Source organism: Dermacentor variabilis, chromosome 5 (assembly GCF_050947875.1).
Source record: "Dermacentor variabilis isolate Ectoservices chromosome 5, ASM5094787v1, whole genome shotgun sequence".
NCBI classification, from domain to species: domain Eukaryota; kingdom Metazoa; phylum Arthropoda; class Arachnida; order Ixodida; family Ixodidae; genus Dermacentor; species Dermacentor variabilis.
The window spans coordinates 127643699-127671422 of NC_134572.1; the positions used below are offsets into that span (position 1 = coordinate 127643699).

The 27724-nt window shown below is 47.6% G+C and overlaps 1 protein-coding gene across 1 annotated transcript in view; it reads right to left on the minus strand.

Annotated features, from left to right (window-relative positions):
* Positions 1-275: 275 nt before the first annotated feature.
* Positions 276-27724, minus strand: part of LOC142583640 (acetylcholinesterase-like) — a 72418-nt gene continuing 44969 nt past the window's right edge. Inside the window, exons 2-6 of the mRNA XM_075694133.1 lie at positions 12109-12262; positions 9463-9699; positions 7516-7923; positions 1183-1947; positions 276-444 (exon numbers count right to left, since the gene is read on the minus strand). Coding sequence (XP_075550248.1) covers positions 276-444; positions 1183-1947; positions 7516-7923; positions 9463-9699; positions 12109-12262 — 1733 coding nt within the window. The remainder of the gene's footprint in view (positions 445-1182; positions 1948-7515; positions 7924-9462; positions 9700-12108; positions 12263-27724) is intronic.

A 27724-nucleotide genomic window follows, 5' to 3' on the forward strand; every position in this document is an offset into this window, starting at 1 on the left:
AGTTGCTATAAGGCAACGTCGTGCATGATCAGAATAAATCAATGTGCCATTTCTGCTCCGAGCCATGGCTAATTAGTTAGCAGTGCAGCGAAAAACCTCGCATACCGAGTAGATCACCATTGTGAAGTCAAGTAAAGCAAAGAAAAACATTCGTAGCACACCAGCAAACGATTCAGAAAAATCGAAATGTTTTGGCACGTGACGTCACTCGTTACTTGTCTGCAACGTCATAGCTGTAGAAAAATTAGCGCCGCTATCTGTCGCTTCGAAAACTTTCAAGCCGCCATGGCGAGCTCGCGCCAGCGACTATGTGCCATCATGAAATTGCAGTGCCCATCCTCCTCAACCCTCACGGTGGAGACGTCGTCCATGGTGAAGCGGAGCAGGGATTTGCTATGCGTGTCGTATTTGGGCCACGGCTCGTCCTCCAGGCTAGTCGGAGTCCTGCGTGAAATCAGCGATTAGCTCACGAAGCGCCGACGTCTCGCCACAGTTTTGTTGTGCAGAAATGTTTAGTCAAAAAAAAAACTAGATATTTTTATGAGGAATGAAGTTCAAGAACCTGCTGATAAACGTGAACCCTTGCCTTATGGACGTTGGCGTACAGCTTGTATGTAGAATGCAAAATGATTCATTCATGCATGGTAAATATGATTCAAATTGAATCGACGATCTGCTTGTGCTTTCGCCGAATGAGGCGCGACAGAAGTAAAAAATAAGAAAATCTTTACATGTAAGTCGTACATTAAATAAGCGCGAGTTATTTTTCATCATAAATAAGAGGGACAATTGCGTCAGTCATATGGAGGCCAGGACACAGAAATCAAGCTTGATGACTCCCTTGCAAGGAAGCGATGCTATCAACTTCGCAAGAATTGTGCACTACCAAAGCTTCGCGGATACAAACGCCTAATTATTCTACGCTATCTCTCCCCCTCCCCCTCCCCTATAAATCCTCTCCCCACATAGGCCGCTGGCCAGTTGCATTCTTTCCTAATAAAGATTTACCGATCCATGTTCTTCAAGAACAGCTTTGCGTATCATCCGATGTCTTCTAAAGCAAATGCAAGCTTCTCGCGTTCCTCCTGGTCTCGCGAAGCTTGACACTGACGCAAAATAACTCGCCGTTTCGCTGTTTTCGTACTGAACGAAACGTACCCTGTTTTCGCGAACGTCGCCCACCTCCGCATCAGGCGCCTGCTTTGGGCCAGGACTTTTTCGGGCATCTTCCGGCCGGCGGCGAACGCGCCACCTAGCGTCACTAACGCGTCGAAGTAGTGCGTCGGGTTGCGGTAGAACTCGCCGGTGGTGTCCTGCTGCTCGCTTTCGACGCGCGCCGTGTCGTTGGCCTCGCCGTGCGGCAGCACGTCGTTCGCGGTGGCTTCGAGGACGTACCGGTACACGGTGCCCCCGCGCCTCGCCACCAGGTCCGCCATGACCCCGGAAGGGCACGCCACTTTGACGTCGGCAAGGAACTCGGCCGCTTGGACGTAGCGATCGGCGCTGGAGTAGCCGCTGCCGCTGAAGTAAAGCCTCCAGACGGGGCCCAGCCTCGGTCTGGCGAAGAAGTGCAGCACCAGGCGCTCTAGAAAGATGCGAACGAAGCCCCTGGGCCAGTGACCGACTTGAGCCAGGGACCAGTCCTTGAAGAATTGGGCAAGGTAGAATTCGCCTTCGTTCATCGTGTGTCCGATCAGAAGCTGGGTCCCGTTCAGGGCAGGCAGCAGCTCTCGCGAAGGGTCTGCTTTCTCCGTGCCTTCTTCGGTGGCCGTTGGCACGCCGGCCACGAGCACGGAGCCCTTGCCCCAGGGCTCGTACACGGGGCCGAACTGCTTGCCGTTAACGCCGTCGAACGCGTCGAGGTCGTGAAGGAGAGTGAAGGGCGAGGCCGCTCGCAGGCACTCGATCAGGGAACGCGCGACGTCATCGTCGTCCACGGAGTCGTTCCTGCGAATCGACATGTTGGCCAGAAAAATGGCAGTCGTAAAAGGATGCGTGGTAAATATGTGTGCAGAATTTTTTTAAAATATTGTGGTTACAGCTTTCAAAGGGTATCTCAATACTTTTGAACTATTAGTATGCTAAGGTCATCTTCGTTGTTGTTGTTGTTGTCTTTTAATTTTTCTTCGTAATAAAATAGATTTGTTTACGCTGTGCAGCCCTGGTACACGAGACGCACGTACAAAAAATGTCGATAAAATTGTCGGCGCATGTGCAGCTGTCATCATTACCGATGAAAGCAAGGATATCTTTTGCCGTGTACGCTTTATTAAAAGGCTTTATTAAGTGCTTCGCTATATATCAAATCATTACTTCCTGCAATCGCTCTGGACCTATCTACAGCCGATGTGATTTATCTATAAGCTTAAATACATATATTACTCTACAGTGCCGGAACCTGAAGTGTCGAGCCATGTTCTGCGCAAGTGAAGGCAAAATCGATATGTGCATGGGTAACTGCATGTTTCGTTTGATGCAAATGTCTGCCATTTCTCCACAGAAAGTGCGGCGACAGACTGCTTCCACGAATTTTAAGCTGAAATTACGGGGTTTAATGGTCATAAGCAATACATGCATCGAAAACACCGCAGTTACAGGATCCGGATTTAATTTCGACAAGTTGAGTTCTTTCACGTGCGCTCAAAGCAGCGGTACACGAGCATTCTTACATTCAGCTGCTATTGAAATGCAGCTGCCGTGGCCTCGAACCAAATGCGACACCTAATGCTTAGCAGGAGAGCGCCCTATAGCCACTCTGTAGCCGGTAGTAAATGCATACGGTGCTGAAAAGCTTCGCGCATGTGACACTTTGCATTCTTACACGTGAAGTTGTCTTCAATGAAGCGACCGTTACGCGAATGCTTTTTTCTACTGTGGCCGTCAACAGTTTAGTGCGCAGCAATTTAGTCTCATTTGGACAAGCTTTATAAGCGTGGGCATCTTTTCTTCTGATAGACAAAAATTAGTTCGAAATTTTCATTAAGATTGTTAGCGCTATCCACTCCAGAAGCATATCAGGGTGCTCTTAAAAGATAAAGAAAAGAGCCGCGGTGCTTTGCTGCAATGAACTCAATTTTTTTACAATTCTTTTCCCATCATCTATAGCGACGAGTGGTCGATAGCGATGAAAAAGTCAAGAAGGGTAATAAGCAAAAGATGTGTATTCCTACGAAGCCTGGGCACATTGTAACGTTCCACTTCATGTTTCATTCTTTTCATCGTTAATTAGTAGCCCGAACTTTGCCGTGCCGCTGTTATATGATGAGTAGGCCACTTGGTACGCCCGGTCAAAAGAGAATGAAATAAACTGGATCATTAGAAAAATTACTGAGATTACGGCAAAGTAAAAAAAAAAACTCATCGCCCTTCCACTCTGTGAAGAAGGATGACCAGTGGCGCTTTGTATGTGGGCCCCTTAATATCAGACTCCACCTAAGCCATGGGTCGGCCCGGTACTGCGCTACCTACGGCATCGGCCCAATTATGGGAATTGCTTAAGGCCTGCTTCACCTCCGCCGCGGGTCGGACCGGTAGTGCACTATCTTAGGGATCGGCCCAGTTATGGGGAGTGCTTGACGTCTGCTTCACCACCGCCGCGGGTCGGTCCGGCATCGCACTACCTTCGGTATCGGCCCACCTATATGGGGAGTGCTTAACTCCTGTTTCACCTCCGCCGCGGGTCAGGCCGGAATTGCACTACCTAGGGGTTCGGCCCAATTATGGGGAGTGCTTAACGCCTGGTTCACCTCCACTGCGGGTCGGCCCGGCATTGCTTCAGGACCGGCCCACGTATGGGAAGTGCTTATCGCCCGCTTCACCTCCGTCGCGGCTCGGGTCGGCATTGCACTATCTTCGGGATCGGCCCACGTATGCGGAGTGCTTATCGTCTGCTTCACCTCCGCCGCGGGTCGGCCTGGTATTGCACTTTCTTCGGGATTGGCCTAAGTATAGGGAGTGATTCACGCCTGCTTCACCTCCGCCGCGGGTAGGCTCGGCATTGCACTATCCTCGGGATCGGCCGAAGTACATGGAGCGCTTAACGCCTGCTTCACCTTCGCCGCGGGAAGGGGCGTTATTGCCCTAGATTCCAGATCGGCCCACGTCTGGGCAGTACTTAACGGCTGCTTCACCTCCGCCGCTGATCGGCCCGGTATTGCACTTTATTCGGGAACGGCCCGCATGAGAAATTGTTGGTCTACGCGGAGAAGCGATCAGCCAAATCCTAGCCATAGACAGCTTCGCTGTAAAAATTACTTTGTAAGGTCTTACGTGCCTTAACCACAATCTGGTTATGAGAAACGCCGTAGTGTGCGGGGTAGGAAGCGCTCCGGAATAATTTTGACCAACATGGTTCCTTAATACGCACCCAATACATGAGCATTTTTTTCATTCCTCCATCATAGGGATGCGGCCACCGCGGCCGGCATCTGACCCCCGACATCGTGCTGAACTGTGCTACGCCATAGCCTCTGAGGTACCATAGCTTGCATTGTAGGAAATCGAACGCACGTGTTGGGATCTGTGATAGGCGAATGCTGTCTTGAATCATCCCAATGAAATGCTATATAGGGCGTTTCGGCTAAGTCGGGCCAAACATTATAAAATCCATGTGTGAGTTGCAAAAATGCAACCAATTTATGGAATCTTCCGCTGGCCGTTTTGGAGCGCTCTAGATCACCCTCGCGAGCGGCGTTTTCTTCGGCTGGTTGAAAGAGAGTGAGATAGATAGTGATCTAAAGAAAGGAAGGACGCTTGATTCTGCAACGAGAGTGAGCGCCCTGCGTTCGGCCTGGTTATTCTCGATAACCCTCCTCCATCTTCGAGCGCTCTGAGGCCCTCCGAGCCCTGTCGTCGGAGTAGGCGTCAAGATTGAGAGTGTTTGCAGCAACGCCATCACAACACAGCGTCAACGCTGCTGGTGACGGTCCACCGTCACCTAGGCAACCTCGGCAATTGCACGCTGCCGTCTCGACGAACGCTCGTCTCACCGGCCCATCCGCCGGGTTTCCCAGCAGTGCCACTAGTTTTGCATAGGCGAAACATCGGACGTTGGCACTAGTCACGTGGTTTCACACCTGTCATTTCCTCCTCTGACAGAGTCACACGTCTGGCCTGCGCACTTGTCCTCTACGTCAGAGTTCGGGGAGCACCGGTTCTGCTCGACTCTGCTTCAGGGGATAGAGGCGACCAGCCGAAGATACCATTAGTATTATTCGCTTTTGATCAACTAAAAGTTTTTTTACTGACCTGAAGTAATTAACAATTAATTAGCCAACCTTTAAAGCCTTTATTTAAAAGAAAAATGTTCAATGTACTTTGTACACCCTGTGGAGAAATATAAAAAAAAGTTTCTCTCCGTGCTGATAGCCGCTGTGCATTGTTTTAATTTTGCCTGGCTACAGAGAAAGCGCGTGATATTTGAAAAAAAATTCAAGTGACTACGCGCTTACGCGCAGCGACATTAGTGCCCTGAAACATTCTGCCAATGAAAGATCGACACAGCAAGCAGACGGAAGGCATGAAGAGGCTGCAAGAAATAATGATAGTTGATGGCCACACACATCATCTCCGATGCTTCGCCATGCGCCGCTAAAACCTTCTAACCCTTTACGATGTCAACAGCGAAAAATTCGCCGACTTACGCTACTCCTTAATGCGTAATTTGAGCGAAGCTGTGTACGTGTTTTCATTTCGCGATGTATTGGCTGGCGCGGACAATACGTCTCGTGGCGCACGATGCAGACGGAGTGAAATGTGGCGCGACGACTTCTCTAATCGTGATGTGTGGGCGCGATTCACCGCAGCCACCGCAGATAGATCTCCACTCATGCAGCACTTTGTTTCCATGCAGACGACGCTTGCTACTGTGGTGTCATCTCGCAGCCATCGTCGCCGCAAATGGCACTACGCTTTTCTTCTCACACTTTCGCTATACCCTCCTCCTGCGTTTTCCTCCTCCCGCTCTCTTCGCACCCCCGTCTGTCATCTCTCGCTGCGCTCCGCGTTCTCTCTCATCTTTCATTTTACTTGTTCGCTCGGTTACGGGGTAGGACGCCACCGCCGACGCTCACCGCAGGAACGGCCGCCTAAGAGCTGCGTTCTAAAACACTGGCAGAACTTCAAGAATGGTCATTCGTTACTTATCGCTTATACCATCGCTTCAACCAACAAGATATCTCGCAAGAGTGGGAGCATGGATCATTTATTTGATCCATCTCAGTCTGCTCAAAGCCTGTCGTGCACTCGATATGCGTGCAGCATCGATCATTCGTTCCCGCTGGGTCTGAGGGCACTAATGTTGCGGTGTGTAAGCGCGCATTCATGTGGCACATGTTCAAATCTTGCGCGCTTTGTTTACAGTGCGGAAAATTTAAAATCAGAGCAGCTATCATTACAGAAAATTTTTTTTTGACATTTCTCTATACGCTCTACAATATCTACATTGACGATTCCGCGTCTAAATTATTATTTTAAGAGTCGGTAATTAATTATTCTTAATTATTCTTAAGCTTATAGTAAGAATGCTCTCCAGTTGTTCAAGAGGGCAGCTAACAATACTAATTTGGTTGCATTCTCGTAACTCCCACGTAGATTTTTTTTAAAGTTTGGGCCGACTTAGCAGAAACACCCTGTAGAACGAAGCACATGATGCGTGCTAATTAATTTTATTTAAATCTATGCGATTCTTCACCCACGGTGCAGCCGTGTGGGTTACGCTCTTTTGCTTCTACTTGGCGTGACACTAACGTTGGACCCGGAAACAGAGCGACGGCGACGCGATAGAATTGTCAGGAATATCAGGATCGCACTGCCTGTAGGATCGGTTGCTGTTCGAATACGCATCAAACACCATTGCGATAACAATGGGTGTCCCAGCTAACGTTACCCAAGTCGTTCAATGAAAAAGAAAACATTTAAATAACACGTTGCAAGATACGATTTTCAGGCCTACGGTGATTGGTCTCCAGACCTCAGACAACGGAGCACGGTAGGTGTTTACAACTATCTTTAATCGTTTTTTATATATATACTCCTGCTATGATTAGCTTGTGTAACCTTAGTTGGGACAGACGATGTAACTGCCCTGTGTCTACGAGGTCCACCCAGTTAACTCGGCGAAACCCCACTGCGCCAATCTCCGGGATGGTATATGTAGGAAATGAAATGAAAGGGTCACTATAATTCTCCAGGAGTTTTACGTGCCAAAGCCACCATCTGATTATGAGGCACGCCGTAGTGAGGGACTCCGGTTTGACCACACGGTTTTTTTTTTATTTTACATCCACCCAATGCGCGGCAATATTTGCACCTCGCCCCCATCGAAACCGCGGTTGCCGTAACCGGGATTTGATCCCGTGAGCTCGAGCTTAGCAGCGCAAGGCCACAGCCCCTAAGCCACCACGGCTCTTAGCTCTTATACAATCCGTGGACTCGGACGAGATTTGAAAGCGACTGCTAATAGTTACTGACGTGCTGGCGGTTCTCCTTCCGTGAGCGCAGACTGCAGCCGCGTACTCTCCTATCTCCGGCGGCCCCGCGAACGGCACCCGCTCGGTCGCCTCGAACGGGCTTCCGCCCTGCATCACGACGCGATGGAACAGCCGGCGGCTCGCCGGCATCAGCAGGTGCAGGCCGGCGCTCAGGGCGCCGCTGTCCACTCCGACCAGCGTGACCGAGGCGTTGTTGCCGCCGAAAGCGGCCGCGTTCTTCGAGACCCACTCGAGCGCCGCGTGCTGGTCGCGCAAGCCCTGGTTTCCGGGCACGCTGAAGAACGGCGTCGTCAGGAAGCCGAACACGTTGAGCCGGTAGTTGGGCACGATCACCACGACGTCCTCGGCGGCCGCCATGTAGCGGCCGTCGTACAGCGCGTCGTCGTTCGAGCCCCGCTGGAACTCGCCGCCGTGCAGGATCACCAGCACCGACCTGCAGGAGATTCGAGGCCCCTGTCGAATCAGCTCGGGCCCTATGTCCCTCGATGTCATGCCCTCGCCGCTTTTTTTTTTCAGATCTCATTTTGTTCGAATAACGGGGAAACAAAATACGGAAGTACTCCACTTCAGTGCGAAAAGGGTGAGGAAACTGCGACAAGCCAGGTGTTACAGCGCTAAATGCCGGAAGTAACTGACGACGACTCGGACCCCTTGCACTAGTGGCGAGCGCAGGGCTCCCCTCATATCGGACATGACGACGGTTGTAAAGACGACCGTGTGCCTCCCGGCAACATCAGTGCCGTGCGAGCTCAGCGTCTGTCCAGCTGGAATGACTGTCGATAAGCAAAGGTACTCTCTATTGCCAGAGAAAGCTAACCTTACCTCCGCAGCTGAGCATCAGATTGCGTTCGACAGCTTGAGATGCTGGAATGACCATTTGCGCCGAGTGTTGTTCCAGCAATAATAAAGGCAACTGTTCATTCCAAAAGTACGGTTTGTTTTTCTTTCTTCAGAGTTTATGTATCGTGACAGATCACCGGCATTGATTTTTTTTTTCCCGCTTATTTGTGTAAATGCACAAATCTGACTAATCGAAAAACTAACGAATTATATGGTAACGACAAATAGGCTTAACATATTGAATCAACGCCCAGCCCTAATGAATAACGTTCGAGAAGCTTTTTATACACCAGGCGCGTCTTCGGCAAAACTTTCTGACAAAAGCGATTGTACGCATGAAAGAAGTCACCGGCAACATCTTAAAAAGATAAGCCCATGTGTGCAAGTATGCAAACCAGTGCTGACTAATTTATTAACTAGATTTAGCGACCCAGAGCAACACTGAGGCTTGCGAGTGACAACACAGTGAGACGGTTCTGAATAACCTCGACACCTGCAGTCTCTTAATGCGCATCAAAAATAATGGGGTATGATTTCTGTATTCCGCCCCCCATCATAATGCGGCTGCCGTGGCTGGGAGTGAAACCCGCGACCTCGTGCTCTGCCACAGCGCGCTAAACCCATTGAACTGCGACGACAAGTTCCAGCCTATCTACTACGACCAATATATCATGTACTATTAGTCGGTGACAATCCGAGAATAAAGAAGTTATATGTACGCTGAGCAATTGAAACTCAATTTGTGCCAGCCAATTAGCTTCACCTATATCCCCGACTTCAACCGGTTCTGCGTGTATAAACGTCAATTTTTTTTTTCGTACAGAAGTTATGGCTTTGTTACTCGTTTAGCGTGAAACTTAAACGGCTGTGTAAATTTCATGTGTGATCTTGACGTCAGTGCTCAGCCAAAGTAATATTGTAGCGTCAAGCAGTAACCTTTCATTTTCTAACTAGCATATAGCATTCACATTGGCAGAGCCAAGTCATTAAGCTGCGAGTGGACTCCAATTCGCTGTGCTCTCTTTCAGAGCTGAAGGACAGCTACAGTGCGCTTTCGTGGCTGGAACTTGCATTGCGTCCTTAGTGTCGTCGCCGACTACAACTTCGCCTTGAAAGCCCCCGCAACGTTCACCTGTTCGTGGCTCCGTCCGGCGCGAACACGTTCACGTGAAGGCAGTTCTCGGCGCCGACGAATCCCTGCGGGTTGTTGTCGACCAGCGAGGACATGGCTGGCTGCAGGCAGCGGTCGCGCACCCTCTCGGAGGCGTCGCGGTAGCCGCTCCACGGGGTGCCGGCCGACGGCGGCGAGAAGCGGTCCGCGCCCAGCGGAGCGTCCGCGAACGGAACGCCGTAGAACACGGCCACGTCCCTGCGGGGAAGTCCCCGGGCCCCCCTCCCGTTGTTTTCGTTTGCCAGCGAATGGCGTGTATGAGTAGTGAAATCAGCGGCATGCAAATGAGACAACAGGCCACGACCGAGGGAGAGAGACACCAGTCGGGTTCTTCCTCTAGTCTCACCCGACGTAACCAAAATTAACCGGAGGGAGGGGAACGAAAGCGGAGGACGTACTTCGCATAATTTTGCGAAGGAAATGTCCTCGGAGCATTATGCCTCCACGCGTCTAGATTGAAAATTCAGGGTAAAGAGGAAGCTTTAGCTCTGGGCCAAGTAGTACTTTCTAATAAGATTACATGTATTACGCAGAAATGCTCTCGTGAGCCAACCGCTTGACCGATGTTAATAAGATTTATTGCATATTAGAGAGAAAGCAAAATTATAGCATCTTACAGAAGCAAAATGTTGGAGTTTTGATATATATTGAAAAGTAAACGAATATATGACAAACATATTAAAATATTCAAGCACTAACTTTACAAATCTGTAACCCTGCACCAAAAACAAGTCTTGAAATTCTGTCAGCCGAGTATGTTAGATCATCTAAAGCGGACAATTGTCATGTGTGAGTGTACCGCCCACATGAAATGGATACAGCGCTCTCGAGAGTATTGCGAAGCTCCCTGGTCACAAATTAGTGGTGTATTGTAGAGCGTTCTATGTATTAAATCAATTTTGTCTATTTTTAGATGTGTTAAGAGCTGCAGTTTACGAAAGTTTGTTAATTTTATTATTACTGAGACAAGGAGTTGAAGACTTGGTAATGGAGCTTTTTTTTTTTTTTGACTGTTGCGATTTTCAACAATTTTTGTTTCAGAACTATAAATTCACAACGTAAATGCTTGCTACGGTCACTAGGTTTTCACATTCTATTTTGGAGGCAGCAAAGGTCCTCATCAAATTCGGGGTGCTGCATGGCGGGAAGAACGATTTCTCCTTTCTCGAGTGCTTAGGACTTCTGAAGCCTATGAACTCGACCTATACCGGATTGTTTTAGCTAGTGATTCCTCCCATTTTGTTCAGATACATCGTATTTGAGGTGAAATTATAATATTTGCTGGCTTCCCAACTGCTCTCCGAGGCCTATGCGGCTCAACAAATGTCGCTCTTGTCGTGCACTGGCCTAGTTTTCCGGTTGACCCTCTTACGGTTATCCGAAGGCGAGATGTGGGTGCAACACAGGATGAACACTGGTCGGTTTCGCCCGCGTGTTCTGCGCTCTGTATCGCGGTTTTGAGGGTTTCCAATTAGCTTGAGCTTGTTATCAACCTCGAAGAAAGCGTACCCGCCCTCTTTATAAGTGACGAAAATTGCGGATTTATGCGGGCTAGAAGGTGTCATTATACCTCAAGCATGATACTCGGTGCACAAACAGAAGGGTGTTCGAACAAGTATACTTTAAACATTCGGTCGCTCGTTAAAAAATCAAGGGACTTAGCAGGTGCCCAAGCGCTACGATATTACTTTGGCGCACCCTGTATCCTTAGAATGCTCCGAATTCTGAAAAAAAATTCATGCACAGCTTAAGGCAATGTTTATGGCAAATTTTTTTTTCAAATTTAGTAATCAGTGATTCGTTAAAAAAAATATTTCCAAAATGTTTATAAATCACGTGCTTGCAGAAAAAAGTAGCAACCTTTATATAAAACGAACGTAGTTGTATTTGTAGCCTCGACCTTAACTTTCATGCCTATTACAGTCTGGTTTCGCACCAACAGTGGGCGTGAGTTCACCGCTGGTAAGCGCACACAAGCAGCAATTCGGGCAATACTGAAGACTCAGTATTCTAGCCTTATTGCACGCATTTGTACTATTCAGGTTGTTCCAGCTATTGAACCAGGGCAAGCTAGTCCCGCTCTACTTCCTCCGCTGCACCGAAGTGCCAGAAATAATAAAAACAATATATCATAAAAACGAGTTTTGCGCTTATGTAGTGCCGACCGCCTGTCGCGTCCCGTATTTTACGTGGAGAGGATAACGAGTTAACGAGTTTTTCTCTCTTTATTTTCTTCCGACAAGCCTAAATGCGAAAAAAAGAATGCTTTCTGAAGGCATTTATAAAACAAATACAATTGCTCTTTTATTACCCAAACAGCTGCTTTATTTCTCAGCGCTCAATATTGAAAAGAAAGTACAGATTGTGTATGTATTGAAAACAGATTGCGTAGAGCTTAAACACGACTCCCATGTTCCTGGATTGAGACACTAAGCATTAGTATTACACGAGTACAGTTGCTGTCCGTGTGTCTCAATAACGATCCTGTAAGGAAGAAATGTAATTCCAAGGAGATTCAGTTCCACAGAGCTTGCTAAACATTAAGGGTCGGGGCAGCGCGTGCTCTACACAGCCGGAGGCACTTCATGCCGCGTCATCAGAGCCTACCTGTCAAGCACGGAGACGCGTAGTCCAGTCACCGCTCCCAGGCTGGTCACCGCACTCACTTCCCGGGGCCTGGTAAGCCGGCGGAACGTGGTATGAGGCGATGCGCTCAGCAAGTAGGCCACCAGAAGCGCCGCGCCTATAACCAACACCGCCACTGCACGAAGAACCAAGCGCGCACCAAGGGAAATGACAGTGGCACATCGAGCGTCCCTCGTTCCGTCATTGAATGAAAAAGGCGACCACCATTAACGCCAAGTTCTACGTGCGATCTACCCTTGTGAACCACGGGAGCTATGCGGCATTGCCCTTCGCCGCTGCTTTGAAAGAAGACTACTGATCATGTGACCCCCATATGTCGTAGCCAGTGATCACGTGTCCATATTGAGCGCTCCAAGATCTGTGTACAGAGCAGGTGACCCCCTTCTAGCACCTCTAATGGGGTACTCAAGAACAACTCCTGCTAACTTTAGTGTGATAAACCACTCTGGTAGCGGACGAAATGTGTTACTAATTACTGCAGAATTTTAACGGAGTGGAATGCAAAAACGCTCGTGCACAGTGCATCAGGTTCACGAGAAAGAACTCCAGGAGGCCAAAATTAATCCAAAGGTACTCCATTACCACGTCCCATTGTGCATTTCTTGGACTAACTGCAATGAAACCACGATGGCTAGGTGGTTGGTGATAAACGAGTAGTAGATACACCTGAAGCAATCTTGGTAAAGCCGCAAAGCTGGTATTTGTATCATTTTCTCATTAGCAGCATCTGAGACGCACCTAAGCAGACAATGCGGGCACGTGGTGGTTAGCGACTATTACGTAAGTCCCAGCACGTGGCCTTCGAGATACTAGAGCGCGCCGCTGGCAGCACTTGCGCCACTTAACCTCGGAGGACATGCCGAGGAGCCGCCAATTCTTGGTAATGTGTCAGTTCCGGCGAGCAGTAATGGCGGCGTTTCTTCCAGTTTCGGTAACAAAAACGGCTATTTTTCCTAGCTTTTCAAGATGCTTCCTCGTATTTCAAAAATAAAATTTTGCACCGGAACTCCTGTACACCTACACTGTCTCGAAAAGGGCTTTTTACGAAATCTAAAATTTCGTTGTGGTTGACCTTTACAGACCTTTTCAATCGCTAATTAAACCATGTACTGGCAAATAAATATGTCAAAGCCGCATCTTTTTAACTGATGGTGCTGCAGAGTCTCTTGAATCAAAGCAAATATGGTAGTTCCCTTCTGCATTTATTAGTTCATCCTCGTATAATTAAGGAGTGTTTAACTTTTGACTTTATGTACACTTGTGAGCAAAAGCATACGGACCAAGGATTGTGCGATAAAACTCATATTCCCCTCTCTCTGTAAATTGAACTTGAATTTAAGGACTGCAGTTCAAACTTCGCATTACGAATTTTTATTGCACTCGTCAGTTGCCGTTTATGCGTGTTAATCGCGAAGAAATTGTTTTTTCGGCAACCCTGTGGTCCGTGTACTTTTGCTCATAGGTGTACAATCGGTAATGTAGCACATTGTTCATGAAAAAATCATTTGAATCATTGGCCCAAACAACGTGTACCATTTCATCATTGGCGGCAGGTATAAGGAAAAAAGAAAAAAAACACTACTAATTCACCATTGTTGACAACACGGTAAGTCGAGCTTTCCGTCAAACATTGTAGGGCCTCTAGTCAAGCGGTCACACGCAGCAGTAGTCTACCTTCTGCAAACGACTGACAATGTAGAGGAAGGAGACCATGCGTTTCGACGTGGTGCTTGAGCCCTGCAGTCTCTATGTGTTCCCGTCGCAATCGATGCCTTTGAGCTTGATAGGGCATTGCTATCTACGCGTGCGCAATATTTTTTTTTTTTCAGTTGAACTCATCGTCCACCCATAAGAGAGAAAATGGGATATCCGTAGACACATTTTCTGCCTTTAATGTAACATATTTAGTGAACGAATGTTTACTTTGAGGGAACGGTGCGACACTGTGTTCCGAGTTACAGCACACTGAACGCTCCCTGGCAAAAGGTCTTATGAGATATGGTTCCACCTGTAACTAAAAATTAAAATTACGGGGTTTTACGTGTCAAAACCACTTTCTGATTATGAGGCACGCCGTAGTGGAGGACTCCGGCAATTTCGACCCTCTGGAGTTCTTTAACGTGCACTTAAATCTAAGTACACGGGTGTTTTCGCATTTCGCCCCCATCGAAATGCGGCCGCCGTGGCCGGGATTCGATTCCGCGACCTCGTGCTCAGCAGCGCAAGACCATAGCCACTGAGAAACCAGGGCGGGTTGGTTCCGCCTGTAATCTATGCACATGTTTGTTAGGACAGTTATTGTTTTCTGAAGGGAACCCCAGAGGAAATATTACCTTCACATTTCTCTTCGGCACGTGCTTATTTCGTGAACCCTCCGTCAGCTTCTCGGCTCACTGTACGCGGCATGCACCATGGAGAACTCGTTCCGAAATAAATTATAATTGCATATTTTGATTTCTCCTATTGGAGCAATGAAAAACGTTCGTTTGTTCAATTCTATTGCAGCAATTATACGTCATAAGACAGCATCATTTGTGTCTTCACAAGTCGCGGAGAAAAGATAAAAGTTATGCAATAGTAGTCCGCACTGTCACATTCTTTGGGCCGGTACCTTAGAAAAGCGAAGGACTAAGGGATAATTTTCTTACTGCGTCTGTAATACGATTAGAAGCCAGTAGTTTTTTTTTTTTAAGAAGTGCGTACGTAATCAGTAAATACCAGTTAGCTGCACTCGATTTACAAATTTATGATAAGTTCTGGGGTTTCGTGTGCTAAAACCAAGGCCTGATTGTCCCCGACACGTATAGTTGGATCCGCTTGCAGGAGTCTACCACTATGGTGGCGAAAAAGTTTCTGGAAGTGACTTGACCAGCCCCCGGACAATCATACACAGTTAGCTTTAGGCCTAACTGCTGTTTAGAGTGAAGCAACCATATTTCAGGAGCGCAAACAAATAAAAGAGTGTAGCAAATTCGTCATTTTGTTTAGTGATGAGGCTTGGATTTTCTTTCTCTAGACAAAGAAAACGGCACTTAATGTCCCTTACAAAATTTTTTATAGAAAGTCTATAGACAGTCTCTAGACAGCTATGGACTGTCCATAGACTTTCTATAAAAATTTTGTAAGCGGTGTAATTTCGATTTTGAGAAGTCCGAAAAAAGGAGATCGTTAATATGAACAGGAGGAAGGGAAACCTGGAACGGTCAGTGTGCGCCTCGATCTGTAAATAAACGCGACCGTACTATTCACGAGTGTGCAAAGTAGTAATGCTCTTCGATTCGGCACTGTTAGGCCTCGCCAACCGATGCCAGAAGAGCGACATTACAACTGTTCTCAGGGATTACGCAGAACCTATATATTTAGATCATTTTGCTTCACTGCGCATGGCAAGAAAGAATTAAAAAATTATTAAACTCACACACTAGAAAAATGATGAACTTCGCGTTGGGGTCGCCCATGCTGCTTCCTGGTGCCTTTGCCGACCTTCGCAGTTGAGTCAGTCTTCTTCTTCGTTATCCTCCCTTTAACTCGAGGCTAGTGAAACCAACTGAAATGGTCGGTCGTTCTTGTTCTTGTGTGCAAACAATGGCTCATTCCACTACGGTATTTTAGCCAAAAAAGGGACGTGTTTACATGTGTTTTGATTAAAATTGTAACCAAAAGAAAATTTTGCATATGAGAGTGTGGGTGAAAGAAAAATAAATAGATAGAAAAAGAAAAGTAGATAGGTACACAAATTCTGAGATGCAATAATTTAACATCTATGAATAAAGTAAAAAGTCAAGCGCACATACGTATCCCTACATGGATAAACGCCAAAGCATTGTGACGTCTTTCCGATGACGACTCGTCTTAGGGAACGTAATAGCATTGTTTTCACTTTGCCCTGTATCATTTCTCGCATCACGTGCCCCGGCCTCGTTCGCGTACTTGCGCGTACGTCCATAGGAGCCGGGTGAAGCTACTGAGTGAGAATTCAAAGTCGAAGGTTCGTCCATCGGAGCGCACGAAAGAATTCACCGAAATCACCGCAGCGACTGGCAGTGGGTCAGTGCCGAAAGCGCCCTCGCACAGGGAGGGGCACCATGAGAACGCGGGCACGACGAGCGGCATCGGAGCCAGCGGTGGGAGAAGACGAGGACAAACACGCGAGCAGTGGCACGAACGCGTATCTGTGAACACGTGACTTTTTCTACGATCTCCGACCTTGCCGTCAGATTTTCGGATCCATGAGCCATACAATGCTGCCGCATTTAAAATTATTAGCAATTTCAGAAATTTTACAAGGCATTCGTATCGTGTCGCTAATGCCGCAGTGTGGTCATGTTGATCCTCTCTTTGTTTTCAAGTAAACCGACACAACTGTCTTGGGAGATCATCGATAGTAAGGTAAGTATGTATATAAACGTAAAAATGAACTTGAGCAGCGTTGACCAGTTTTGGCGGAAAGACACAGCAATGACGGCGATAGCAAGTTGTTGCTGTCGTGCCTCCCAGCCCTTACGCAAAATTTGAGGGCCCTGTTGAGGCTCCAGTGGTATACTTTCACTTGCACGTTTTACTTCATTATCCTTTCGTAACAAAACATTTATGGAAGTACGATGTGTGCATGTGTATATGCGAGTATGTGGGTTCATGAGGGTATATATATATATATATATATATAATGCATATGTGTTTGCATGTATGTTGTTGCCGAATATTCTGTAGGGGGGCTGCGGGCCTCGTCAAGCTCCCTCTACTGGAGCAGCTTTTACTTGCAGCCTCCTCCATTAAGTAGGTGGAAATAAAGTTATTCTATTCTATTCTTCTATCTTATTCTAAAGTAATAGATTAGCGCTCGAGAGCGTCTAATGCGTCAATATTCTTGCAAACACAGTTTTCGCAATGGAAAATTGAGGTAAATGCAGGACGTGATTAGAGACTACCCCGGTGAATTCAAGTACTAGCCATATGTGGAGGCACTCCTCAGTATATTTTCATTTCACTACTACTCAACCACTCGTAATAAATAGAGCATTGTATTGCGTTATAAGACGAAATAACATGCTACATGTCCAGTTTTATTCGATATTTCCAACAAAAGAACTCGTAGACGTCGTCCTTGTCAATGACGCGGGCTGTCGAAAGGTTTCGTCATCCTCGTCCGCATTGCCCTGTCCGCGCTTTCACGCTTGAGTAGTTTCGTTATCGCATAGTGCTGATGTGGCTTTGCTGGCACGCTAAACCCACAGAAACTGCAGGTAGCAGAGAATGTGACGTCCATGTGAGGTTGCGAGATTCCCGAATGGTCGATGTAACTTCACCAAAAGCAGCTGTAGCAGCGAATCCAACGCTCTGCTTTGGCTTGATTTCTCCGTGGCCATGCGTTCGCGTTTTGCGCAAAAACCGTAGCGCCGTCTCTCGGTCACCATTTTACTCACCGTCGGCAGTAAAGGGCGGTGACGATGCAACGTCATCACTCCCCAGTCGAGGAGGGAGGCGGGGAGGGGTATTTGAATTGCGCTAAAGGTACGCTGACCCTTTAGACGCACTATTCTCATAAGCTAGTAAGTAAGCTGGCACGAAAAAAGCGCTGCAAGATTTCTGGACTTGTATTTTCACAGTCCAAGTCAACTTAATATTTGCCTTTAGTGTCCCTTTAATACTTAATTATCTTATGCGAGGTACAGTGACTGATTTTGACCTTCTTATAGCAATGCTCCATCTATTATACGCACTGAATTTCTCAATTTCATACACGATGCATTCGCGACTCATCACAACGTCCATGGAGCTCTTTCGCCATATGTGGCCGTTGCACCATAAAATACATCATCATCAGGTTGTAGCGTTGCCATGAAGCCCCTCGGATGATGTTCTAACAATACGTGGTAGCGCCATGCTGGCGCTACGCAGCCCGCCGTAGATAGCATTTTATTAGAAGGGTGTACACTTTCTCGGTTATGGTCATCATTCTTTTGCTGCAATGCATCCCCAGTGTTGCTGAATAGGACAATGTGATCTGCAAACCGAAGGCTGTTATATAGATATTCGTCGTTGATGGTAATCACATCACTTGATAAATATCCGCAATCGAACATATGCCTCATTATGCAAAATCGGCATGCACCACAGGAATTCCACCTCGTATCTAAAAACGGATTACGAAGCCTACATTACACCCGTCAAGAAGAGGAAGCCGACGTTCTGTCACATATAGCTTTCAAGCAGGAATGCGTACGGCGAACGACCCACATTTGTTGTTGATGCGCCCGCCGTTTGTTTGTCATAGGTGCCGCCGCGTGGCACAGCGCTGCACGTGACGCCAGCATTCCTGATTGCGCGCCTTCAATCGCCGCATTCAATCTCGACACATCGCCTCGGGCCCGACAGGCACGGGGACTGCCGCATCGCTTCGGTCCACGCTAGTTCACCGCAGGCCGTTCGACGACGCCGCCAGAGACGCCTGTCCTTCGATCAAAGCGGGCTCCGTTCGTCATTGCCTACGCAGCTTGACCTTTTAATCAACGTAGACGCGACGCCATTCAGTTGAACGAAAGCAAAGATCGAAAACGAGACCAGCGAAAGGGAGTGGCGGTGGTCCCATTTTTAGCGTCCAGGAACGTTTCGATCTCGTCTTCATCAGAGGCTTGACGGCGCCCCGGCCCACGAGTTGAACTGTGCCTCGCTCGCCTTCCAAGATTCCTCGCACCCTTTCAGGGGCAGGAGGATGTCTCTAAGGACATGCGCCCGACTCTGGGGCGGTGTCGTTCTGCTGCGTATGACCAGGTCACGGCTTTGGTTCCCGGCTGTGATAACCGAATTTCGACGGAGGCGGACTGCAAGGACGCCCCTACGTACGCTTCGATTTAGGGAGCAAGTCATAAAACTTTTCGTGGTTAATCTTAATCACAAGCTTACCCACTAAGACGCTTTTAGTAGCCCCTCAGTCCCCTCCGGACGTTAAACTCCGTCGCGCAGTGGGACTGAAAGTAGGCGAACTGGTTCTTGTGGCAAGTAATTAAGCCCCTCACCATCGAATATTTGAACAGATCAGCGAAGGTGTAGTTTAGATGTGTGAGCTAATTGGTATTTATAATTAGCGTCTATTTGAAAGTTGATATTCACTTGGAAAGTTGATATTCACAGTTAGGAGGACAAAAGAAGCATATACAGTGCTAAAAAGCGGGCGTGTACTGTGTTACCGGGGCTTAGCAGAGAGACGAGAACTAGGAGTCGGATTCCTGATTAATAAGGAAATAGCTGGTAACATACAGGAATTCTATAGCATTAACAAGAGGGTGGCAGGTCTTGTTGTGAAACTTAATAAGAGGTACAAATTGAAGGTGGTACAAGTCTATGCCCCTACATGCAGTCATGATGACCAGGAAGTCGAAAGCTTTTATGAAGACGTGGAATCGGCGATGGGTAGAGTTTAAAACAAAATACACTATACTGATGGGCGACTTCAATGCCAGGGTAGGCAAGAAGCAGGCTGGAGACCAGTCAGTGGGGGAATATGGCATAGGCTCTAGGAATAGCAGAGGAGAATTATTAGTAGAGTTTGCAGAACAGAATAATATGCGGATAATGAACACCTTTTTCCGCAAGCGGGTTAGCCGAAAGTGGACGTGGAGGAGCCCGAATAGTGAGACTAGAAATGAAATCGACTTCATACTCTGCGCGAACCCTGGCATCATACAAGATGTAGACGTGCTCGGCAAGGTACGCTGCAGTGACCATAGGATGGTAAGAACTCGAATTAGCCTAGACTTGAGGAGGGAACGGAAGAAATGGGTACACAAGAAGCCAATCAATGAGTTAGCGGTAAGAGGGAAACTAGAGGAATTCCGGATCAAGCTACAGAACAGGTACTCGGCTTTAACTCAGGAAGAGGACCTGAGTGTTGCAGCAATGAACGACAATCTCATGGGCATCATTAAGGAGTGCGCAATAGAAGTCGGTGGTAACACCGTTATACAGGAAACCAGTAAGCTATCGCAGGAGACGAAAGATCTGATCAAGAAACGCCAATGTATGAAAGCCTCTAACCCTACAGCTAGAATAGAACTGGCAGAACTTTCTAAGTTAATCAACAAACGTAAGACAGCTGACATAAGGAAGTATAATATGGATAGAATTGAACAGGCTCTCAGGAACGGAGGAAGCCTAAAAACAGTGAAGAAGAAACTAGGAATAGGCAAGAATCAGATGTGTGCGTTAAGAGACAAAACCGGCAATATCGTTACTAATATGGATGAGATAGTTCAAGTGGCTGAGGAGTTCTATAGAGATTTATACAGTACCAGTGGTACCCACGACGATAGTGGAAGAGAGAATAGCCTAGAGGAATTCGAAATCCCACAGGTAACGCCAGAAGAAGTAAAGAAATCCTTAGGAGCTATGCAAAGGGGGAAGGCAGCTGGGGAGGATCAGGTAACAGCAGATTTGTTGAAGGATGGTGGTCAGATTGTTCTAGAGAAACTGGCCGCCCTGTATACGCAATGCCTCATAACCTCGAGCATACCGGAATCTTGGAAGAACGCTAACATAATCCTAATCCATAAGAAAAGGGACGCCAAAGACTTGAAAAATTATAGACCGATCAGCTTACTGTCCGTTGCCTACAAAGTATTTACTAAGGTAATCGCAAATAGAATCAGGAACACCTTAGACTTCTGTCAACCAAAGGACCAGGCAGGATTCCGTAAAGGCTACTCAACAATAGACCATATTCACACTGTCAATCAAGTGATAGAGAAATGTGCAGAATATAACCAACCCTTATATATAGCTTTCATTGATTACGAGAAAGCGTTTGATTCAGTCGAAACCTCAGCAGTCATGGAGGCATTACGGAATCAGGGTGTAGATGAGCCATATTTAAAAATACTGGAAGATATCTATAGCGGCTCCACAGCCACCGTAGTCCTCCACAAAGAAAGCAACAAAATCCCTATAAAGAAAGGCGTCAGACAGGGAGATACGATATCTCCAATGCTATTCACAGCATGTTTACAGGAGGTATTCAGAGGCCTAGAGTGGGAAGAATTGGGGATAAAAGTTGATGGAGAATACCTTAGCAACTTGCGATTCGCTGATGATATTGCCTTGCTTGGTAACTCAGGAGACCAATTGCAATGCATGCTCACTGACCTGGAGAGGCAAAGCAGAAGGGTGGATCTGAAAATTAATCTGCCGAAAACTAAAGTATTGTTTAACAGCCTCGGAAGAGAACAGCAGTTTACGATAGGTAGCGAAGCACTGGAAGTGGTAAGGGAATACATCTACTTAGGGCAGGTAGTGACCACGGATCCGGATCATGAGACTGAAATAACCAGAAGAATAAGAATGGGCTGGGGTGCGTTTGGCAGGCATTCTCAAATCATGAACAGCAGGTTGCCACTATCCCTCAAAAGGAAAGTGTATAACAGCTGTGTGTTACCAGTACTCACATATGGGGCAGAAACCTGGAGGCTTACGAAAAGGGTTCTGCTGAAATTGAGGACGACGCAACGAGCTATGGAAAGAAGAATGATGGGTGTAACGTTAAGGGATAAGAAAAGAGCTGATTGGGTGAGGCAACAAACGCGGGTAAACGACATCTTAGTTGAAATCAAGAAAAAGAAATGGGCATGGGCAGGACATGTAATGAGGAGGGAAGATAACCGATGGTCATTAAGGGTTACGGACTGGATTCCAAGGGAAGGGAAGCGTAGCAGGAGGCGGCAGAAATTTAGGTGGGCGGATGAAATTAAGACGTTTGCAGGGACAACATGGCCACTATTAGTACATGACCGGGGTAGTTGGAGAAGTATGGGAGAGGCCTTTGCCCTGCAGTGGGCGTAACTAGGCTGATGATGATGATGATTCACTTGCAAAAAAACTGACAACATATAGGTGGTCAGGGAGACTACCAACAAGGCCGAGGTTTGACTGACTTGCTTCATTAATATTCTTCTGAAGAAAATGGCATCCAGCAAAAAAAAAATGTAAGGTAGGCACAGTGTGAAAACAGTTCTGCTATAGGTTGTAGAAAACCAACGACCACGACTTGATCTTGGGATTGTTTGATTCACGCAGTTTAACGGCCCAAAGCACCACTGGGACTTCGAGACACGCCCTAGCCGAGGACTCCGGATTCATTTTTGACCACCTGAGGTTAGTTAACGCGCACTTAAGTCTAAGTACATGGGCGTTTCTTTTTTTTTTCTGCATTTCACCCCATCATTAGCGCGACCGGCCCCGTCGGGAATCTAACCGACGAAACATTGTGCTCTGCCGCAGAACGTCATAACCACAGCGCCACCGGGGCAGGAAATTGTTCCTAGGAGAGCGACGATTTGCTTCCACGTGTAGCCTAGACATGTGCTGGAGGTAAGAGTTATGCGTACCATGGAAGCCAGAAAGTAGGAGAGGAAAAGCAGCGAAGGGAAAGTGAACCAGATTGCGATTTAATTCGGCGCCTACCGTATTTAATACCTCAAAAAACTCTTGCACGAAATACGTAGCGGCACAAATTTCATTGGGTATTTCCTTCAGCTTACCTATACTCCCGCTCGTAACATGTGCTCCGAGCAGCGCGTCATCGTCGCGATTCACACTGTGCCAAAACTAGCCACGTGAAACCGCTAGGAGAGCGAAAGAAGAGTCCAGTACCGAAGGACGGCTCAATTTCTCGACGTGGCAACACGGCAACAATAAAGCAACCGCATTCTCGCGCACCACCACGACACGACGCCACCTCGCATCTACGCAGGGCGCTCGAATCGACCTGCCACAAATGCGCGGGCCTCTTTCGCGATGGTCAGTCTTTGTCCCCCCCTACCCCCACTCCGCCCAACGTCACCTATGGTGATATGGCCGTGGACAAAAACGAAAGGCGCTCGCTCTTATGCCCGCCTACTTGCGACATCTGCTTTCTTTCTTCCCTCTGCAACCTTCTCTCGCCTCTCATATTCTTGGTCCGAGTACTGCATGGGGAGCCTCGAAATAGATCGCCTTGGCGGTACTCATCCGCAGAATCGCTGCAGTGCCTGTTCGAGCATTTCAGAGTGGAGGGGGTGAACGGGAGAAGAGGGGGAGGGGGCTGCGTGAGAGGTCGTTTTTCGCGATACAGTCATCTGCACTGAAGTATATTCATAAAGAATAGCCGCTTCTTGCTTGGTTCAGCATAAACAAGGAAAAATAAACACAGGATATCCAAAGGAGGCAAGGTTTAGCTTGCCTGTCCGAGAACAATAGTGTCAGATCTCCTTGCTTTTTCTCAACTCTCTCCACTACTTTGTCACCGCGATAGCTGCCAACAAATTTCGCTCGCTTTCGCGCCTTTTATCGTCGCATGGCCATTGTTCTAGTCTAGCTCAGGCTTCCAGAAGAAATGGCACTGTGTTTCTGACAACCTGACGTGGCCGCTTTTTGGGCGGCCTCTGGCCACAATGAACGTTCTTGAACATGGAAAGAGCTGCGACATGCGCTAACACAGAGGACAGCTCGGGCCTAACGCTGGTGGAAAACATGCAGATATGGACACCGTACCGCAGGATGGCGTTGAACAAGGCACGCTCAACTCTGTCGCTTTGACTTCCTTTGTACCTTTCGCTTTCTTTCTTTATTTTTCCGTGTGTTTGCATGCGTGTATGAAGAGAAAGAGAAATAGAACTGAGGAAATAAAGCCGAGACAGGGTCGGCGCTGACAAAAGATCTGTGTGTACTTCCTCCTCGGCGTATTTCGCCTCCCTTTCTCACAACAGCCGGAAGGATATGGGGCGGTCGGAAGAACGCGCTACGGCAATCGCATACAGGCGCCCGGGGCGAGCGGAGCTACCAATGCATGCCGCCACTGCGGCAACCGGTCGAACACGCCTCGCTTCGCTGAGCAGCTTTCACTGTACCCTTCCCCCATCCAACCATCCCTTCTCTCTCTCTCTCTCTCTCTCTCTCTCTCTCTCTCTCTCCTTACCGATTCCCTGGGCCTTCTGCTAACAAAGCCGAGGCCCGCTTAGCGCCGGTGGCTGTTTACAGAGCGCCCTTCCTGTACACTTGGCCTACCGTCAAATTCCACCCCTTTTTTTTCTTTCTTTCTTTTTATCATTCGGGTTTACGCCTATGAGCAAACAGAGGCGCTGCGGCGGGCAGCGCAGAGGTGCCCGCCGGAAGCATTGCGGCTCGCGAAGCGGCCTCTGCAGGAGCGAGCTCGCCGTACGCGCTCATTTCGTATGCGGGGGATCCTCCATTGCGTGGGCTTCCACGTGTTCGCACTCGACTCACGGCTTCGGCGGGAGATGTTTGCGCCGCACGAAACTAGAATATGTTGAGCTCCGAACATGGCTGCAACACCTGCTCTCCCCCTGCCCGAGCTGCTGAAACGATGCGACGGTACAGTCCGATATGGGCGAGCTGCTTTTATCTTGGCACTCTTTGTGCCTGCTTGCTCTATGGCGGCTTGCTTGGGGATGGGCGGCGTGATTTTTCGGTTACCGTTGCTGTTGATGCACTCGAGCGTGACTTCTTTCTCTCTTTTATTTATGAAATGGCTGTTAGAGGCAAACACAATCCTTTGGTTTACGTTTAAGATCGGCGTCGTCACAGTTGTACCTCCGCGTGGTTACTCCATGGCTATGAACTTCTATCGGTACCGAAGTCGTTGGTTTTATTTGTGGCGGTCGCAGGCCTGCCGCATTGCGGCAACGGTGGAATGCGAGAACGTCCGTGTGCTCCGATTTATTAAGGACATATAGTGCTCGCGAAATAAAGTAAACGTAACAAAAATGGGGTACAATATGAAGCACACAACCGCATCCATCAAGGGTTGTGTACCTTTGCTTTTTTTTTCCTCGAACATTTTTGTGCGCTTTGTAGGTACACTTTATTGAGCTCAGATTTACGCACACGATAAGTACCGCACCGACTTAACATCATTACCAGCTCCTCGGCTACGGCCGCTCCGGTACTTCAGGGGCTGATCGGAATCTTTCACCCTACAAATGATCAATCAGCCTTAATGGAACCGGCGCGATATTCAAATTAAAGCAATTTATTCGGCCGTTATGTTCTGCACGATATATATTTTTTCTTGTCTACAGAAAGAGAGGCGGGGGAGGGGCGAAGCAGAGTGTATTTTTGAGACACCGTGAGAATTAAGATAAGATACGTGTAAATGTATTCTCCATAGCAGCACCATTAGGCATGAGGGATGAAGGTGTACTTGTAAACTTATAATACATTGCGCCGCTCTTTTGCAAAAGAAAATTCACGAAAGGGGTAGTCCAATTCACTTGTGGAAATAAATTGTGTGACAACAGATTGCGCGGCTTAAAAGAATTCATTACGTATCATTTCTTGTGGACAGCGAGGCGAAAGACCTTGCCTGAGGTAGCGGCATTGCACTAGCGTAGCCGAATTCTGTCTGCAACAACAAGTATATACAATCTTATTGGTGGAAACATTGCAGCTGAACCCATAAAACAGGAAAGAAATACATAATAACCCAGGTACATATCTTCGCCTTCTGTGTCCTGGGTTTAGTCACATCGTTACCGTCGAAATTATGTACGAACTCGACGAAATGTGGGCTATCTCGAAACCGGGATGTATAAGCCAGCTAGATATAAAAGAGAAGGAAAAAGGACATAAGAGGAAGGTCTCTTTGTGCTATTGGACGCTTTACTTGTGAAAGTTTTTTGTTCTTAATAAGTTGGCCTCTGATCAGATATTTTTTTAACTTTGACTGGAAGCCTACCCAAATTGTAGATAGATATATGAAGGTGCATTTAAATGCGAAGTAGGCTACCTTAATACTAGTCATAAAACCAGTTGCCAGCATAATATGCGCGCTGTGCTCTGATCACTCCAGTATTTACAATTGCAGTGCATGATACGGTGGGATGGAAACAAAACTGACAGATATTATTTTTTCGTTAAACCGGTGCTAAAAGGTTTTCAATACCTTAATCATTCCGTATTTATTTTGAAATCCTCCCACACTGTTGTGACAGCGGTTTCTGGAAGGAGCAGTGCAAGACGACAACGACAAAAGGCAGGAAACACACAAGACAGCACTGTGTTTCCCGCCTTTTGTCGTTGTAGTCTTGCACTGCCCCTTCAAGATGTTCGAGCAATATCAACTCGCCCAAATGTCGACTCTTCTACTTGACAGCGGCTGCTGGCTGAATGCTGCTGTGGTTCTGCCGTATAGCTCGCAGGCAGGTTAGCGCTACCTTTTCTTTTACTACCGTTACAGGTGTCGAGGCTGCTGACCTTGTTTTCTTCGGAATCGCTCAGTGATAAAAAAATGGTACCGAAATTTTCTCATTGCGACAAGTACGCGTCATCCGGGGCACAATTTCGTTAACAAAGCAAACCTTTTTAATCTTTCGATGCATATATCTACTCCGTTTCATACATCAGGTACAACGCTGTGGATGCTACGCACGTGGTGCGGCCTCCAATTTTATCACTCCGCGCGTTCCGTCATTGCTTCGCTATAGGCACAAGCGGTGTTTGCTCGCGTGAGCATGCACGTGCGGCTGCCGTGACGGGATGCAAATAAAGAACAACGAAAAGCAAATTGGTGAAAAACAACGTGTTAGCAGCCAAATAAGCGGACGGTTTGTCTGCTTCTAAGGGTAAATTCTTATTTTCATTCAGAACTGACTTTATATAAAGAACATTCTCACAAAAAACAGTCAAAAGACACCGAACCATATCTAAGCGCGAACGCGGCCACTGCAGAAAGTATCTCTAGCCTCCACAGCGTTGCACCTGATGTATGAAACGGAGTATATACAAACAGTTCGGCCAGAATCGCGCGTACGCTTCTGTCGTGCTCCACGCCAACAACTTCTCTGAGATGGTTGCCGTGTGTTGTTGACGATGATGATGATGATGATGATGAACATGATGATTATGATGATGATGATGGTGGTGGTGATGATGATGATGATGATGATGATGATGATGATGATGATGATGATGATGATGATGATGATGGTGGTGGTGGTGGTGGTGGTGGTGGTGGTGGTGGTGGTGGTGGTGGTGGTGGTGGTGGTGGTGGTGATTTCCATTCTGTGGCACATGTACACAACGGGGCACGAGCCAACAAGAAGCGGGCGGTACGTTTAAAATAAATAAGAAATGAATGACGAAATGTGACGCAATTGAAGAGTTGGCACAGCTCGGGTGCATGCACACGCCAGTTTCTTTTACGCCAAAGACGCAGGAAACGAAATGCGCAAATTTATGACATTTCATCATCCCAACTCACGAAACCTTTGCCTCACATATATGTAGCTTCCAAAATGCAAGTTGCTTCTGCACATTTATAAAGGCGAAAGCCTAAAGTGGTATACCCCCCCCCCCCCCCCCCCCACCCGATGGTCTGGAAAGCGTGGTGTGCGGTACAGAAAGTCGCGTTAAGTTGCCTCCCGCAGACACGAACTCGTACGACTGATCGTGCGAACGTCGTCGTCTTCTAGCACAGATGGCTGCGGTGGGTGCCACTCATCGTGTCAAAAAAAGAAGGCAAAGTTAATTAAAATTAAAAAGTTAAATTATGGAGTTTTACGTGCCAAAACCTGTTTCTGATTGCACGCCG